This window comes from Macrobrachium rosenbergii, chromosome 36 (genome assembly GCF_040412425.1).
Source record: "Macrobrachium rosenbergii isolate ZJJX-2024 chromosome 36, ASM4041242v1, whole genome shotgun sequence".
Taxonomy (NCBI): domain Eukaryota; kingdom Metazoa; phylum Arthropoda; class Malacostraca; order Decapoda; family Palaemonidae; genus Macrobrachium; species Macrobrachium rosenbergii.
This window is the reverse complement of record NC_089776.1, coordinates 10082036-10099282: the sequence shown is the minus strand read 5'-3', so window position 1 is coordinate 10099282 and position 17247 is coordinate 10082036. Positions and strand designations below refer to the sequence as shown.

General features: G+C 36.7%; 1 protein-coding gene across 2 annotated transcripts in view; it reads right to left on the bottom strand.

Moving 5' to 3' along the window:
- LOC136856612 (Na(+)/H(+) exchange regulatory cofactor NHE-RF1) overlaps positions 1–17247 on the bottom strand; it is a 136379-nt gene that overhangs the window by 76480 nt on the left and 42652 nt on the right. For both annotated transcript variants that reach the window (XR_010858421.1, XM_067134540.1), the window contains exon 2: positions 10446–10763. Coding sequence is in view for 1 of the 2 variants with exons in the window: in XM_067134540.1 (XP_066990641.1) it covers positions 10446–10763 (318 nt within the window). In the remaining variant the exon portion in view is untranslated. The remainder of the gene's footprint in view (positions 1–10445; positions 10764–17247) is intronic.

The following is a 17247-nucleotide window of genomic DNA, read 5'->3' as shown; positions in this document are numbered from 1 at the left end:
ATTTCATTCAATTCCCGAACAATCTTCGAATAAAGGATGCAATTACGCATGCGCAGACGTTACTCCGTAAGTGCGCAAAATAATCCAATGAGGCTTCATCGCCGCCTCGCTTCTACTCCCCTTCTACTCCCACGGAGGAGAGAGAGAGAGAGAGAGAGAGAGAGAGAGAGAGAGAGAGAGAGAGAGAGAGAGAGAGAGCGCCCACGCGGAAGAATCTAGCAGCCAGATGTATACATGTACTCTAAAAGTGGTATATGATGAAATTATATTGATACGGCGCATTTGAAGCGTCGACAAAGTCTTCAACAGCTTCCAAGGCGACAAGATTTTCAAGGGAAGATGATTTCCAGCCTACAGAGTCTGAATTCGCCAAGGGAAGATCATTTCCAGCTTACAGAGTCTGAATTTACCGAGGGAAGACTATTCCAGCCTACAGAATTTTAATTCACCAAGTCAACAGAATCTGAATTTACCATATAAAGACAATTTCCAGTCTACTGTCTGAATTCACCAAGGGAAGACGATTCTAGTCTACTGAATCTGAATTTACAAAGGGAAGATCATTCCAATCTACAGAATCTTAATTTACCGAGGGAAGACGATTTCCAGTCTACCGAATCTGAATTTGCTAGGGAACAGAAGACGATTCCAGCTTACAGAATTTGAATTCACCAAGGGAAGAGGATTCCAGTCTACCGAATTTGAATTTACAAGGGAAGAGAAGACGATTCCAGCCTACAAAATCTGAATTTACCATGGGTAGAATATTTCCAGCCTGCAGTCTGAATTTTATCAAGTAATTTCGAAAGTTCACCTGACTGAGAATACAGTTAAGAATGGTTGGTAAAATGGACTCTGTATCAGTAGAGTTCATAGCTTCGAAAGCGGTAGCAATGGCAGAGACAATTTGGTAAAGTCATCTCTCTCTCTCTCTCTCTCTCTCTCTCTCTCTCTCTCTCTCTCTCTCTCTCTCTCTCTCTCTCTCTCTCGTCTCAAAAAAATGATCTTTATCTCGTCTCCGCGTTGCTAAAGCACTTATATAGTCAATGCACATGATTATATCTATTACATAATTCTACTATGCAGCTCAGACGAGAGTCTCTTCTGACATAAAAATATTTGTACCATCCTCGTCAAAACAGGAATTCGGGCTAATAAAAATGACAGGCATTCCTCTCTCTCTCTCTCTCTCTCTCTCTCTCTCTCTCTCTCTCTCTCTAACGGTGGCGCTTTACGAGGGAAAAAAAGCGAGTTTAGGATAAATCTCTCTCACACAAGAATATCTCTGTATAAAGTAAGACAATAGAATTCTTGAAGGCCAGGCAAACATTGTTTCTTTTATTTATGCTTCCTTTTAAAAAATTTATATATATATATATATATATATATATATATATATATAAATATATATATATATAAAATGGAAGAATTATCTCCTGAAAATAAAGAGGGAAAAGTCTATCATTCACACATAAACTGAACGAATTGTCTTATGAAAAAATAAAGTAAAAAAAAAAAAAAATAGATAAATAACAAACGAATGATGGCGATACTTGTTCGCATTGTTTTTTTTTTTTTGCCATTTTCTTTATCCCAACTTTTTTTAGGGGAGGGGAACATGTCAAAGGGAATTTTTTTTTGGGGGAACATGTCAAAGAGAAATTTTAAATATTTATGGTATTCTACATCATAGCGTTTACTTATGAATATACTGTACAGTAGGTTTGTGTGTGTGTGTATGTGTGTATGTGTGTGTGTGTGTGCATTCCCATGTTATTGGTCGATCACTCCTACGGAATTACAGTTGCCGTTCATTGGTGCCAACCTGCAGAGGACTTGACCCCTTGTGTATTTACTGTGTACACAGGTGTTCTCGACACCTGTACACCAAGGTTACCGCCATGACTCATCTCTTACTCAGAATTGCCGTCGAGGTTTCAGCAGTCTTTTACTTGATTCAAGGTAACTGGGACTATTTTTAAATGTTTTTTTTTGTATGTTTGGATAAAGATGATTCTTTTATGCTCTTATTTCAGGGTGGTGTTAATTTTATCCTACATTATTTATTGGTTTTTATGATTGACTGGTTTTTACCCATCGACTTTCTTTGCGAAAACCGGTCTGTTCTTAGGAATTTTACTTACCTTTTTTTTTATTTATTTATTGATTGATTTCTTAATTTATCTTTTTGTATTTCCCTTTACCTCCTTTTAATTCTTCCTAATGAACACCTCAATGTTCTTTGGAAGCTTGAATTTCAAGCCAATGGCCCCTAAGTTGGGCTTGGTCCATATGAATAGGTTTCATCTTCTGAATAATAATAATAATAATAATAATAATAATAATAATAATAATAATAATAATAATAATAATAATAATAATAATAATAATAATGATAATAAACTGTTTGGTAATTTTTTTATTAACTAATTTTTACCCACTGACTTTTCCTTGTTAAAACCACTCCTTTCTCATGTATTTTACTTACATTTTTTTTTCATTTTTATTTATTAATTTATATGTTTTTCTCATCAGGGAACTCCTCTTTTTGTATATTCCATTATCTTCCGTTACTTCTTTCGAATGAACACCATAATATTCTTTGGAACCTTGAATTTCAAATTAAAGGCCTCAATGGGCGTGTTCCATCCAGGGTTCATCTTACGAATAATAAATAATAATAATAATAATAATAATAATAATAATAATAATAATAATAATAATAATAATAATAATTTGGAGACACAAGCACCAGGAATACACACATACAAACCTACAGTACAGAATATTCATAGGTAAACAGTGTGATTATTATTATTATTTCAGTATATGAAACCTATTCAAATGGAACAAGCACACCAAAGGGGTCACTGACTTGAAATTCAAGCTTCCAGAGAATACTGGTTTCAACCTCCCACCGCAGCAGACCCCACACTGCGGCAGTAACTGATCATGATACATAGCCAGTGATTTTTCATCGGGGGGAGACGCGAACCCGCAACATCTGAGCTGCATGCCACGACACTAACCACTGCACCAGAGTACCAGCTAAATGTCTAAAATCTGGTTTGACAAATTCCCCCCAAGAAGTTTAAATATGTGAACATAATCTGAATGCTGTGATTCGTTTGAACAGCCTTTCCTGGTATTTAAATGTATATAATACATTTTCATAATTGTTTACACACACAAACACGTGTATATATATATAATATATATATATATATATATATATATATATATATATATATATATATATATATATATATATCGACATATACTTACGAATAACTTGAACCGAAGGGGAATTATGACTCATAAGTGCTTGTTCTCAGGATTGATGGCCTTGTGGTCAAAGTCACTGTAAACCAGGCCATGGTTCGAATCCCAATCGGCGCAGAACTAATCAAAGGCGATTCCCCTTGGGTTTGAGTTAATATATATATATATATATATATATATATATATATAATATATATATATATATATATATATATATATATACTGTATATATATATATATATATATATATATATATATATATATATATATATATATAATGTACATATTATATACATGCCACAATAAGTGTGTGCGTGTGTGTGTGTGTGTGTGTGTATTATGTTGGAAAGCAGTATAATGTAATATGGTACTTCATTTGTGAGCACTTTACAATTTAATAATGGCGAAGAGTTTTATAATTAAAAAAACATAATGATCGGTTCAACAGCAATTATATACAGCAAAAAAAAAATATAATCTATTTTTTTTATTAAATGTGAATAAAATCCAACCAAGACGATGAAGCTATTACAGAGTGTAAAATAAATTTTCTTTGAGCACCCATTCTAAACAAAAATCAACATCAGATATATACCATATATGAAAGTACTATATTTATTAGTATTATTATTATTATTATTATTATTATTATTATTATTATTATTTCCGTAGATGAACCCTATTCACATTGAACAAGCCCACCACAGGGGCCACTGACTTGAAATTCAAACTTCCAAAGCATATGGTGTGCATTCGAAAGAATTAACAGAAGGTAATGGGACATACAGAAAGAATTTATTATTATTATTATTATTATTATTATTATTATTATTATTATTATTATTATTATTATCATTATTATTATTATCCAGAATATGAACCACAGTCATAAGGAAAAAGTCCACCAAGGGGCCATGACTTGAAATTCGAGCTTCCAAAGAACAATGGTGTTCACTGGAAAGAATTAAGAGATTTACGAGTTAAAAAAACTATATATATAATGAAAAAAAAACTCGGCAAATGAGCTTATAGCGTCCTTGATTTGTTGAAGATTCAAATCGAGAACATGAAGTCTGATAACCCGATTTTGAATTTCATTCGCACTATTAACATAATGAAGGTTATACCACACGCGCGAGCACGCACACACACATATACACACACGTACAAACAGATCATTACTCTAAAACAATTCTCCTTGTGGTTTTAATAGTTTCTTGACATTTTTACCTATCTATCTATTCATTATTGTGTAAATTTATCTCTGTTTGCTAACGACTGATCTCTTCTTATCTTATTTCCTACTATCTTCTGTAATTTCTTTCAAATGAACACCACATTCTTTGGGAGCTTGAATTTCAAGTGTGAACAGGGTTCATCTTCTGAATAATAATAATAATAATAATAAAAATAATAAAAATAATAATAATAATAATAATAATAATAATAATAATAATAATAATAATAATAATAATAATAATAATAATAACAAATTCTTTATGTATATCCCATTACCTTCTGTTACTTCTTTCGGACGAACAATATAGTCTTTGGAAGCCTGAATTTCAAGTCAGTGGCCCCCTCTGTTGGGCTTGATCCATATGAACATGGCTCACCTTCTGAATAATAATAATAATAATAATAATAATAATAATAATAATAATAATAATAATAATAATACACACACACACATATATATACATAAACACACACAAACCTCAGTTTACACCATTCAGAGTTCACCACAGTTGTTTATCTTAATCCTACTCGGTGAAGGAGTAAGCAAAGGACCCGAAGCATCCCTAAAAAGGACTAAGGAATGCACCAGATAGGGGAAGGAGGCTGTGCACACGCTGCAAGAAGGAATGATAGCAAAAACAGACATAGTTCAAGTTCGTGTTTCCACCCAACAGTACCCAAACGTGGGAGGACCGCGAGAGTTTGTGACATGGCTACAGAGGCTCACGAGAGAGAGAGAGAGAGAGAGAGAGAGAGAGAGAGAGAGAGAGAGAGAGAGAGAGAGAGAGAGAGAGAGAGAGAGAAATTTGATAAAGCAGCTGTGAGGCTCACGAGAGAGAGAGAGAGAGAGAGAGAGAGAGAGAGAGAGAGAGAGAGAGAGAGAGAGAGAGAGAGATTGAAAAAAAAAGTGAATGTTCGATATAAAAGATAAGATGATGACTGAACCTCAGCAGTTCCATTTTAATCCCTTCAAATAAGAATGAGGGAGGAAAAGTCACAATTTAAAATTTAAAAATCCTCTTAGATGTAATATTACGTAACTTAAGTAACTTACACGAAACTACATCTCTCAACAAAGACAAAGAACATATAATTAGAATTGGTACGTTTTACTCGACTCTCACAAGGGATGACATAACCCACAACCTTGACTGATGCGTGATGTCAATCTCTTTAAATTTATTTTTATATTTTCGAATGTCTTCCTATTCTACTCGATGCACAAAACACAATGGGAGTCTTTCCTCTTGATAATAAGATATATATAACCTTGCCTTCAGAGGAATGAAGAAAGTTAAATGTATATTTATATTGACAAATAAAGTGAATCATAGCAGATGACAGAAGTTGGGACTACAAAAACCTATAAGAAATGGTATTTAAAAGATAAAAACTAATAATGATCAGAATACAGGAAGTAATGAAGAAAATATTATAAGAACAAATTAAGAGTAAATCGAAATGTAAAAAAAAGAATCAAGAGGAACAGAATAACAGATAGGGATATGCTACAGTACGTCATTTTGTTCCATATACAAATGAGAATATTTACAAATCTTTTCACGCATAAAAAAAATATCCTTAGCGGACGGACGAGTATATATTTAAGTCTGAATAAACGGACACTGCCATGTCAGTTACTAGATGGCCCAACGCGGTATGCCAGGCCATAAAAATATTGTTCCGTCATAACTGCACACAAAAAATGATAATGTAACTAAGGAAATTGTGTACAAATAATGGTATTTGTACTATTTTCATTTTTTTTATTAAATACCCAAGGTAAAACTTCAAGTGCCCATACGCCACTTACAATGAAATGAAAGCTAAACTAGTTCAATCTCTCTCTCTCTCTCTCTCTCTCTCTCTCTCTCTCTCTCTCTCTCTCTCTCTCTCTCTCTCTCTCTCTCTCTCTCTCTCTCTCTCTCTCTCTCCCAACATTGCGAGGCTAACATTTGACATAACCTGAATAACGCGACATGGAAACCTAATTAGTGCTTACAACCTCAAACCCATTAAGCTCTGTACCAAAATATTCAGTGAATTCCATTGAACATCAAAATACCATTTAGAGCCATACATCAGCTTCCATACAAAAAAGCAAGGTCTAGACAATATTCTCTAGACCTTGACAAATAGAACATTGACCAGACAATTCTAGACAATATTCTCTAGACCTTGAAAATAGAACATTGATCAGAGTGGAAACAAAATGTCAAAAGAATATTAATACTAGGAGACTATATAGTACTGTATTACGGAATTTGTACAAATATCAGATGTGACATTGGTATCTCTCAATTATACAGTTTCACCAAATAAATTATTTTGTATTTAATTAAAAAATAAACAAATTGAAAGCATACGGTAAATCAAGGTCAGTTCTACGCCACCACTGCATTTTAAAGTTTTAAAATCAATGACGTAAACATACACATTATATATATATATTTGTGCATAAATATATAAAATATATCTATGTAATATATATAACACATATATATGTGTATATATCTAGCAGGGATATTTATTCAAAAAAGTTACAAGCTTTCTGGGACAAACAGTCCTCATTGAAAGTGTTGTACGGATACTTGACAATGAGGACAGTTTGCCCTAGAAAGCTTGTAACTTTTTTTAATAAATCCCTCCACTAGATACCATCCAGTTTGAATGAGGTCCTGTTAGTAATTGTACTAATGCACAGAACAATTGTGTATGTGATAAAGTTTATATATATATATATATATATATATATATATATATATATATATATATATATATATATATATATATATATATATATATATATATATATTTAAACGAACCTCTTACAAGACATTACTCCATCTCCTTCAGCTACTCCGGAGGGGAGTTCTAAAGAAGGTCGAGATCATTGAGACCCACAGGTTCTGCTGTCATAATAGTCTCGCCCGTGGCCACGTGGCCACACGGGGAGACAAAGAGCGAAAGTCACTGAGTAACTGAGAAAGCTCTTCTCTCTCTCTCTCTCTCTTTCATCATCCATCAAGCCAGCGAGTCCAGTAACTATAACGCCTTACTTAAGGTTTCGGATGAGTAGCTGCCTTGTGACCCAAGATCCATTTCAATGAGGTGGCAGAGTCTACTGTTCCCCTGTGGTACCTTCGGTTTTTATGATACATACTAGATACATATATACGTATAATACATATACATATATATATAATACATACAAACATATATGTATATATTTACATATATGTATGTATTATACATATATATATATGTATAATACATACATACATACATATATGTATATATACACATGTATACACAAACTAGGTGTGTGTGTTTGTGTGCGTGTGTATACATATACATAAACACACCTCCGAGTTCCAACTCCCGTAATACCTCATTACATTCATCGCAATAATTACAAGCTAATCAAGGTCCTCCGTCCAGCCATTCTGCAATCCATCAGACATTTACGAACCCCCCCCCCAACCAACCTACCGGACGGACGATTCTGCAATTGAGACGGGGGATTGCAGAATGAATGCGTTCCTGAGAGGAACGTGATGGGATTGCACAAGACACTGAATTCTCTTGACCCAACTCTTCCTCATCGGAGGTAAGTCTGAAGACACAATGAACGGAGCCACAATGGACTCCAGAGAAGCATGATTGCTTTCTGGAGGCGTTTTGTAGAATTAAAGAATTCCACTGAGGCAAGATTGCTTTCTGGACGTGTTTTGTGGAATCAAAGAACTCCACTGAGGCAAGATTGCTTTCTGGACGCGTTTTGTAGAATCAAGGAATTCCACTGTGGCAAGACTGCTTTCTGGAGGTGTTTTGTAGAATCGAAGAATTCCATTGAGGCAAGATTGCTTTCTGGGCGTGTTTTGTAGAATCATAGGATTCCACTGAGGCTGGATGCGTTTTGTTTGAATTTCTGGGCAAGTGCTGTTTGTTTTGAAGAATCAAAAATCACTGAGGAAAGATTGCTTTCTGGATAGAATCACAGAATTCCACTGAGGCAAGATTGCTTTCTGGGCGTGTTTTGTAGAATCATAGGATTCCACTGAGGCAAGAGTGCTTTCTGGATGCGTTTTGTTTGAATCAAAGAATTCCGCTGAGGCAAGATTGCTGTCAGGACGTGTTTTGAAGAAAAAAGAATTCCACTGAGGAAAGATTGCTTTCTGGACGCGTTTTGTAAAATCACAGAATTCCACTGAGGCAAGATTGCTGTCTGGACGTGTTTTGTAGAGTAGGCTTCCACGAATACAACTAGGAGAACCTATGAGAAGCTATGTGTTTGAATATGACTAACGTTTGAAAGCTTTGAATAAAATTGGGGGCTCTGATTTTCCAGAATATGGTTATTTAGATCCTCATATCCACATCCACACTATTGACATTAATTTAGAAGTCTTTTTCATGGTTTTTCAATTTAAATATATATATATATATATATATATATATATATATATATATATATATATATATATATATATATATATATATATAGCCACCAATAAAAGGAAAGTTGCATCAAGACTGAAAGTAATTAAAAGCAAAAGGTGCACTCATCCAGCTGTGATTAAGACACCGACGATCGACAACGAGAGAGTGACCATTGCAAAACTGAATATCTTGGGAAACGTAAATGCGATTGCGGCTGAAGGTCGCTCTCTCTCTCTCTCTCTCTCTCTCTCTCTCTCTCTCTCTCTCTCTCTCTCTCTCTCTCTCTCTCTCTCTCTCTCAAATCTTTCACTATCCTTCACAAGCTCCTTCTCTCTCTCTCTCTCTCTCTCTCTCTCGATATGTTCATATCTTTCACTCGCTCCTTCACAAGGAAAATTCTCTCTCTCTCTCTCTCTCTCTCTCTCTCTCTCTCTCTCTCTCTCTCTCTCTCTCTCTCTCAGAAGGACTAGAATCTCGTACTGCAGGATGTAAATAGTCCTTCCTGTAACGATGACCTCTAGTACTACTTCAGATGAAAACTCCTTGCGCTGTTAACTCTCCCGGCTTGAAGGTTATCGATCTGGGTATGCAACTGCAAATGTTCAATAAGGCTTCAATTTCTTAGCGTTTTTCGAATAATAAATCACTATGATGAAAAGATGAAATAACAAATTTGCCACAGCTATATTTTTTGAGTTCTTTATCAATGAATTGATAATTATTAATTATTATTTATTATTATTATTATTATTATTATTATTATTATTATTATCAAGAACCCTATTCATATGGAAAAAGCCCACCAAAGGGGCCACTGACTTGAAATTCAAGCTTCAAAAGAATACTATGGCGTTCATTCGAAAGAAGTAACAGAAGGTAATGGGAATAACAGAAAGAGATCAGTTATTAGAAGAAACAGATAAATTGACAAATAAATAAATAAATAAAAGATAAATATGTAAATTATAAAAGAAGAAAAAATTGCATTAGCTGCATAAGCTTGCAACATATCCACAATTCTGAATTAGGGTCTGATTTAGGCTCTTTACTGGAAATGCGATGAAAATGAATGGATGAATGGATGAACAAAAACCTTAAAATCCTACAACATCCTATTTCCTTCAACAGATCTGGTCCAATTTGCCTAAACCAAACATGAGCAACGAAGCGGATATACGGTGAGTTGTTACAACCACTGTTCACTATAAAACCACAGTGGCTCCATCAAGAGAGAAACCTGCATTCTGGAAGACGGTGCGAAGCTGCACAATATCGAGAGAAAACGGGATAAAAAAAAAATAAGTGGAGAAAACGCCAAAAAATCAAAGCTGGAAACGAGAGAGTGATAAAAAGATCTCAGCATAAAAACAAAAACACACTCCACCGGAGTACTTGTGTATGAACTACGGCGTTCCTACGAGTGCATACGAAGATAACAAGAGAGAGTAAAGGACGAAGTAAGATGCAAGCAAAGGACATACCTGTGGCAAGGTGGACCCTTCGCTGGCGGCCGACGACGAAGCCGCCGAGCTGACGGATCTGTTGTCCACGTCGTCGTGACTGCTGTTATTGTTTTGGTGGTGGTGTCCGTTGGTGTAAGGGGGTGGGTCGGCGCCCTTGGGCGAGGGGGCCTCGTCCTCCTCCTCCTCCTCCTCGGCCTCTCTGACGGAGGACTTTGTGATGACGTTGTGTTGGGTGCTCTTCACGACGATGTTCTTCTTCTTGTAGTACTGGTCCGTTTCCACGTCGACCACCAGCAGTCTCGTCTCGTTGGGGACGGCTTTGATTCGCTGCACGACCTGGCAGGAGGAAGGGGGAGGAACAGAGAATGTTTAGATGTTTACGGGTGGGGGTGTTTTTGGTCTGATGCAATATTCAAATGAGAAATATTAATGCTCCAAGGTGAAATTTTTTTTTTTTATGAAAAAATTAGAAAAATAATGTTTACGAATTTAATGTTTTTTGGTCTGATGAAAAATAACAATGAGAAAAATTTATGATTCACGATGAAACTTTTTTATGAAAAAATTAGAAAAATAATGTTTACGAATTTAATGTTTTTTGGTCTGATGAAAAATAAAAATGAGAAAAATAAAAGCTTCAAGATGAAATGTTTTTTATGAAAACATTAGAAAAATAAGTGTTTACAAATGAAATGTTTGGTCTGATGAAAATAAATGAAAAATAAATCTTGAGGAGGAAATGTTTTTCGTCTGATGAATATTATTATTATTGTTATTCAGAAAACTTAAAAAGATTCTTATAAAAATTTACACACACAAAACTTAAAAAAGATTCTATATAAATACATGCATATGCATATACACACACACACACACACACACACACACACACACACACACACACACACACATATATATATATATACATAATTTCAGAAATGCAGTCTGACAAATCACCCTATATTAAAACTGCTATTTAATTTGTTGTCACACCCCTGCGAAGAGCAAGGTCAAAAGTGGTAAAAAAATAATACCATCAGTATTAACGTTATGTAATCTGGTATCTCAGTAATACTACAATCTGTATTTTCTACGGACGTAAAAGAAAGATATAAAATATAAGTAAAAACAACAGGTTCTCATACTCTCATTGGCAAATAACACTGCCAGACATCCGCTTTGGATAGTAAACACACCAATGTTTTAACTGAAAAACACAAGCTTCAACTTAAAAAAATGTAAGCTTTATCTGAAAAAATAATATTTACCTGAAATTATAATGCCGGAAGCTTAAAAAGAAATAAAACAGTTTTCCTTACGGCCAAGAAGATTAATCTGTTTCTTTGAATTTCTACATAAGATTTAGGCCAGAGGCCAAGCGCTGGGACCTATGAGGTCCTACAGCGCTGAACGGAAAATTGAGAGTAGAGGTGGTTTGAAAGGTGTAACAGGAGGAAAACCTCGCAGTTGAACTGTGAATCAATTGTTAGGAGAGGGTGGGGGAAAGCAAGATGGAATAAAGAGAATATGATAGGAGGTAAAGTAAAAGGAATGAAAGGGGTTGTAGCAGATAGGGGGCCTAAGGAAAGTCATACCTACAGGGCGCAGCGTGAGGTGCACTGTAGGCACTACCTCCCCCCCAACGGAGTTACCTGTTTCTTGACCATGGATTCTAAACATCATATCACCTATAAATTATTCCCCACAGTAAACGGTTAATTACATTGTAAACATTGCCTAAACACGTTCAAATCAGCTGTTATGTGAACGCATGGAAGCACATTGTTGCCACGTTGGAAGTATTTGCTTGTCATGACCTCTTTAATGCGAAATAAGAACTGATAAGGGACGTATACTCTGTTCTGTAACTGTTCTGTTCTTCTGGAAAAAGATAAGGAAAGGGAAAGTTTTGTTTTGATGTTCTGACAAAGTAAGACATTTGAAAGCAGTAAGGTTCTTTTTTTATTTCTTTCTCGAAATCTTCAGCTGAAAACCCATTTATGGACAGTTAACAGACTATAAACCCAAGAGGGCTCCAAAGGAAAATAAACCCTTGAGAGAGAGAGAGATAAAGAGAGAAATCAGCCTGAGAGAGAGAGAGAGAGAGAGAGAGAGAGAGAGAGAGAGAGAGAGAGAGAGAGAGAGAGAGAGAGAGAGAGAGAGAGAGAGAGAGAGAGAGAGAGATATGAGGCAACTGATAATAAAACCATTATATACACCAGAAATTCAGAAGATGAAATTAGGCAGCAGCAGGAATGAATTCGCTCCTCGCTTAAATATAAGGAGATTAGATTCAGCAACTGCACTAGGTAAACCATTCCACAGAACAGACATTCCTTACTTTATCAGAGAGATAAGATTAGGGAGACACCAGTGTTTTTACGCAGCTGTGCCAAAGAGCTGAAATAAAAAGCTAGCCAGGGTATATGCCTCGCATGAAAATATCACACCGCAGGATTTATCTTTTCATATAAAACTTGTAGATCATTATGGGTGCTTATTCGCTTCAAGATATCAATAGCAGCATCTTATAAAGTTTTCATAGACAACGAGCTAAGACATATATAGAATATGTGAGACTTGAGCAGAAAAATAACATACTACCATCACAGACGAAAGTATTGAATCTTGCAGATTTATATCTTGTTCGTTTTTGACAGCCAACCGCATAAAGAATTACCTAACACATATAAAACTTTAAGCATACGGTTATAACAGAACGAGCCCCAAGCTGACAGGAAAACAGCCCAACAAAAAATGACAAGACAGCAAATAGGGAAACGCGTATTCCGAAGATATCCAACCTCATAAGAGAATTCATACTCTTGGCGAGGATATGCGACTAAGCTAGGAACAATGGGGAATCAAGGCGACATTTTTTGGTTTAACGGAATTCTCCAAGCGACTGGCGACAGATCCACCTTTTGAAAGGAAAGGCGAAGAATGGCTGGGAATAATTCACCCTCGCGTTCGTGATTTCCATGTAATGGCCGAGCAACGCGGACGGGTTGCCTGATTTGTGAAATTCAGGCTGGCGAGCCAAGCTAGCATTGGGGCACTTCCGGCCATTCAGCGCTTCAGAGGCTGAAGAGCGGGAGTTGGAGTGGTTGGACAGCCAGCAAGATAAGGAGACCTAGTAAATACAGGAGATGAAAATACAAGGATTTGAAGGTCGAGCTGGGAGAAAACCAAGCGGTTGCTTTAATAAGTTATGGTTAGAGATGTTGGATAGCAAGATTAAAGAAAGGAAAAATAAATGGAAGTAAAAGGCTAAAAAGTGGGTGTAGCTCTTGACAGCAATGCCGAACTATCTAAGAAACCAACCAATTATTTGCTCTTGAAATTAGAAGATGCTGAGCTTATGCCAATGGTAAAATTAATCAGATAAATCATGGCTATCATTATTATAGTTTATTCAACGACTATTAGTAGCCTAGTAATAGTAATAGCATTAGTAGCAATGACATTCTACTGAGGTGTTATGAAGTGTCACATGTTTTTCCTGAGGAACTTCTGTAGGAAAATGTTGATGCTTTCAAACTAGGGAGAGGAAGTGATGCTGCCTTAAAGCATCACTTCCCTTTGACCACTTTGACCTGAATGCCATTTAGCCTACACTGACCTGAATATTTGACCTACTTTGACCTAAATGCCATCTGCTTTACTTTGATCTGAATATTTGACCTAAATATCAGAATATCATCGACCAGAATACCATTTGACTTACTTTGACCTAAATATCACCTGACCTACTTTGACCTGAATATCTGACCTACTTTGACCTAAATATCATTTGACCTGAATATCATTTGACCTACTTTAACCTGAATGCCATTTGCCCTACTTTGATCTGAACATCATCTGACCTACTTTAGACTAGAATACCATTTGACCTACTTCGACCTGAATATCATCTGACCCAATTTGACCAGAGGACCATTTGACCTACTTTGACCTGAATATCATATGACCTACTTTGACCTACGTTGCAGTTATTAGTTCACTAGTTCCCAGTTTCATTCTCATTTTCCTCCACGATAATAATAATAATAATAATAATAATAATAATAATAATAATAATGATAATAACAATATTATTATTATTATTATATTTAGAAGAGAACCCTATTCATATGGAACAAGCCCACAGAGGCCACTGACATATAAAATATAGATTTTGGAACCAAAGGGAAAGACATTCCATTGTCAACGAAAACGGAACAGTGATGTTTGGGCTGAAATAAGATGCCACCCTTGTAATTCACCAAAACGATCGAGGATCCGTGTCAGCAAATGATTAGGAACTCCTTGGGAACTCTCCCACCCCACACCTTTCCAACAAAGTCTTGAGGCTTCGTGTCGACAAATACGTTCAGGGCATCGTCGAGTGTGTTTGTGTGTGTGTGTGTGTGTTTGTGTGTGAGGAACCAACAGGTGCTCCAATTTCCACACCAACACACCAAAACCATAACCTCCTATCTCACTCATTCCCACCCTCCTTTCTCCCTCAGGGCGACAAGGCACTTTTTTTAATATATTTTTTAAGAATTTATCTACCACAAGGCCACAAGACACTTTATTTTAGATATTTTTTTAGATTTTTTTTTTTTAAGAATCTATCTTCCTCCGGACCAAAAGACTTTTTTTTTTTTTAAAATCTCGGCGCTTGCACCCGACAACATATCTTATCTTCGATCTGAGTAGAGAGACGCGTATTTGTAAAACGCCTCGTGTTCCACCGGCAATTTGACAATCGATCTGTTGTTCGGGAAGAAAATCGTTCGAACGTTTTGTAAAAACATAACAGAATCCGTCAAGGAGTCGAACAATGGTTCGGTTGTGAAACCTCCCGAAGAGGAGGAGGAGGAGGAGGAGGAGGAGGAGGAGGAGGAGGAGGAGGAGGAGGAGGAAGAGGAGGAGGAGGAGAAGCAACGGCTGAATAATGAGGTGTTTACAGGGACGATCATGTTCCGTTGAGGCAGAGATGCAGCAGGAGGCTGTGCCTTCGAATAAGGATGGGGATCAAGTCCTTCGAGTGAATTGATGACTCTCTGAAAGAGAGAGAGAGAGAGAGAGAGAGAGAGAGAGAGAGAGAGAGAGAGAGAGAGAGAGAGAGAGGAGACTCGTTAGAATAATCCTTCAAGTGAACTGAGAGAGAGAGAGAGAGAGAGAGAGAGAGAGAGAGAGAGAGAGAGAGAGAGAGAGAGAGAGAGAGAGAGACTCGTTAGAATAATCCTTCAAGTGAACTGATGAGAGAGAGAGAGAGTGACTCGTTAGAATAATCCTTCAAATGAACTGATGAGAGAGAGAGAGAGAGAGAGAGAGAGAGAGAGAGAGAGAGAGAGAGAGAGAATAACCCTTGAAGTGAATTGATGATTCTGAGGGGAGAGAGAGAGAGTAATCAGTCAAGTGAATTGATGACTCTGAGGAGAGAGAGAGAGAGAGAGAGAGAGAGAGAGAGAGAGAGAGAGAGAGAGAGAGAGAGAGAGAGAGAGATTAGAATAATGTCACTGCAAACCCGAAAAAACCGAGAAAGAACAATTATCAAAAGCCCAATCTGTAATCATATATTTATTTTCCTGTGTGTAACATGAAAAGCTCAGTACATGTAACTGGCGCCAAGTTCGACTACTACAAAGATCTTGAACATGAAAATGCAAATCAAATCAATAAACGAAATATAAAGGAAGATGAAATTGCATGATTGCATAACCATTGCAGTCACTTCTGGAAAGGACAGGTATACATGCAGAAGAGATAAAACAGAACTTGTAAATATATATATACAAAATTAGGTGCAGTTTGAGTGTCCGATGAAAGCCCCCCCGCCCCCACCTCTCTCTCTCTCTCTCACTCGATGAAAAATGACTGGATTCCCTTGAATGTTTGCCCTGTTTAAAAGCCTAATATTCTCTCTCTCTCTCTCTCTCTCTCTTTCTCTTTCTCTCGATGAAAAATGACTGGATTCCCTTGAATGTTTGCCCCGTTTAAAAGTCTAATATTCTCTTTCTCTCTCTCTCTCTCTCTCTCTCGATGAAAATGATGGGATTCTTTTGCATGTCTACCCCCATTAAAAAGCCTAATATTCTCTCTCTCTCTCTCTCGAAAAATGATCGGATTCCCTCGAATTATGTTAGTATCCTTAAACAGTCTCTCTCTCTCTCTCTCTCTCTCTCTCTCTCTCTCTCTCTCTCTCTCTCTCTCTCTCGATGAAAAATTATGGGATTCTTTTGCATGTTTGCCCCCGTTAAAAAGCCTAATACTTTCTCTCTCTCTCTCTCTCTCTCTCTCCCCAGCGATGCATAAGCAGTAACCTAAGATTGCCATTTTCAACACAGGAAATGGGTTGTTCAAGCACATCACACACCCACGTCAGTCAAATCTCGTCAATGATGTGAGCGCATTCCTTGCCCCAGAGCAGAGAGACCGAAAGTGAACTAGCCTGAAAGAGAGAGAGAGAGAGAGAGAGAGAGAGAGAGAGAGAGAGAGAGAGAGAGAGAGAGAGAGAGAATAATATTATGCCCTTGTCCAAGATCAAGCCAGCAAGCCCAAGGTCCTTCAGAACAAGACAAGGTATCTTGACCAGAACGAATGACGCCAGGAGAGAGAGAGAGAGAGAGAGAGAGAGAGAGAGAGAGAGAGAGAGAGAGAGAGAGAAAGTTTATCATCCCCTTGTCCAAGCCCAAGTTCCTTCAAAACATGACAAGGAATCTTGACCAGAACGAATGACGCCAGGGGAGAGAGAGAGAGAGAGAGAGAGAGAGAGAGAGAGAGAGAGAGAGAGAGAGAGAGAGAGAGAGAGAGAGAGTCTGTCATCACC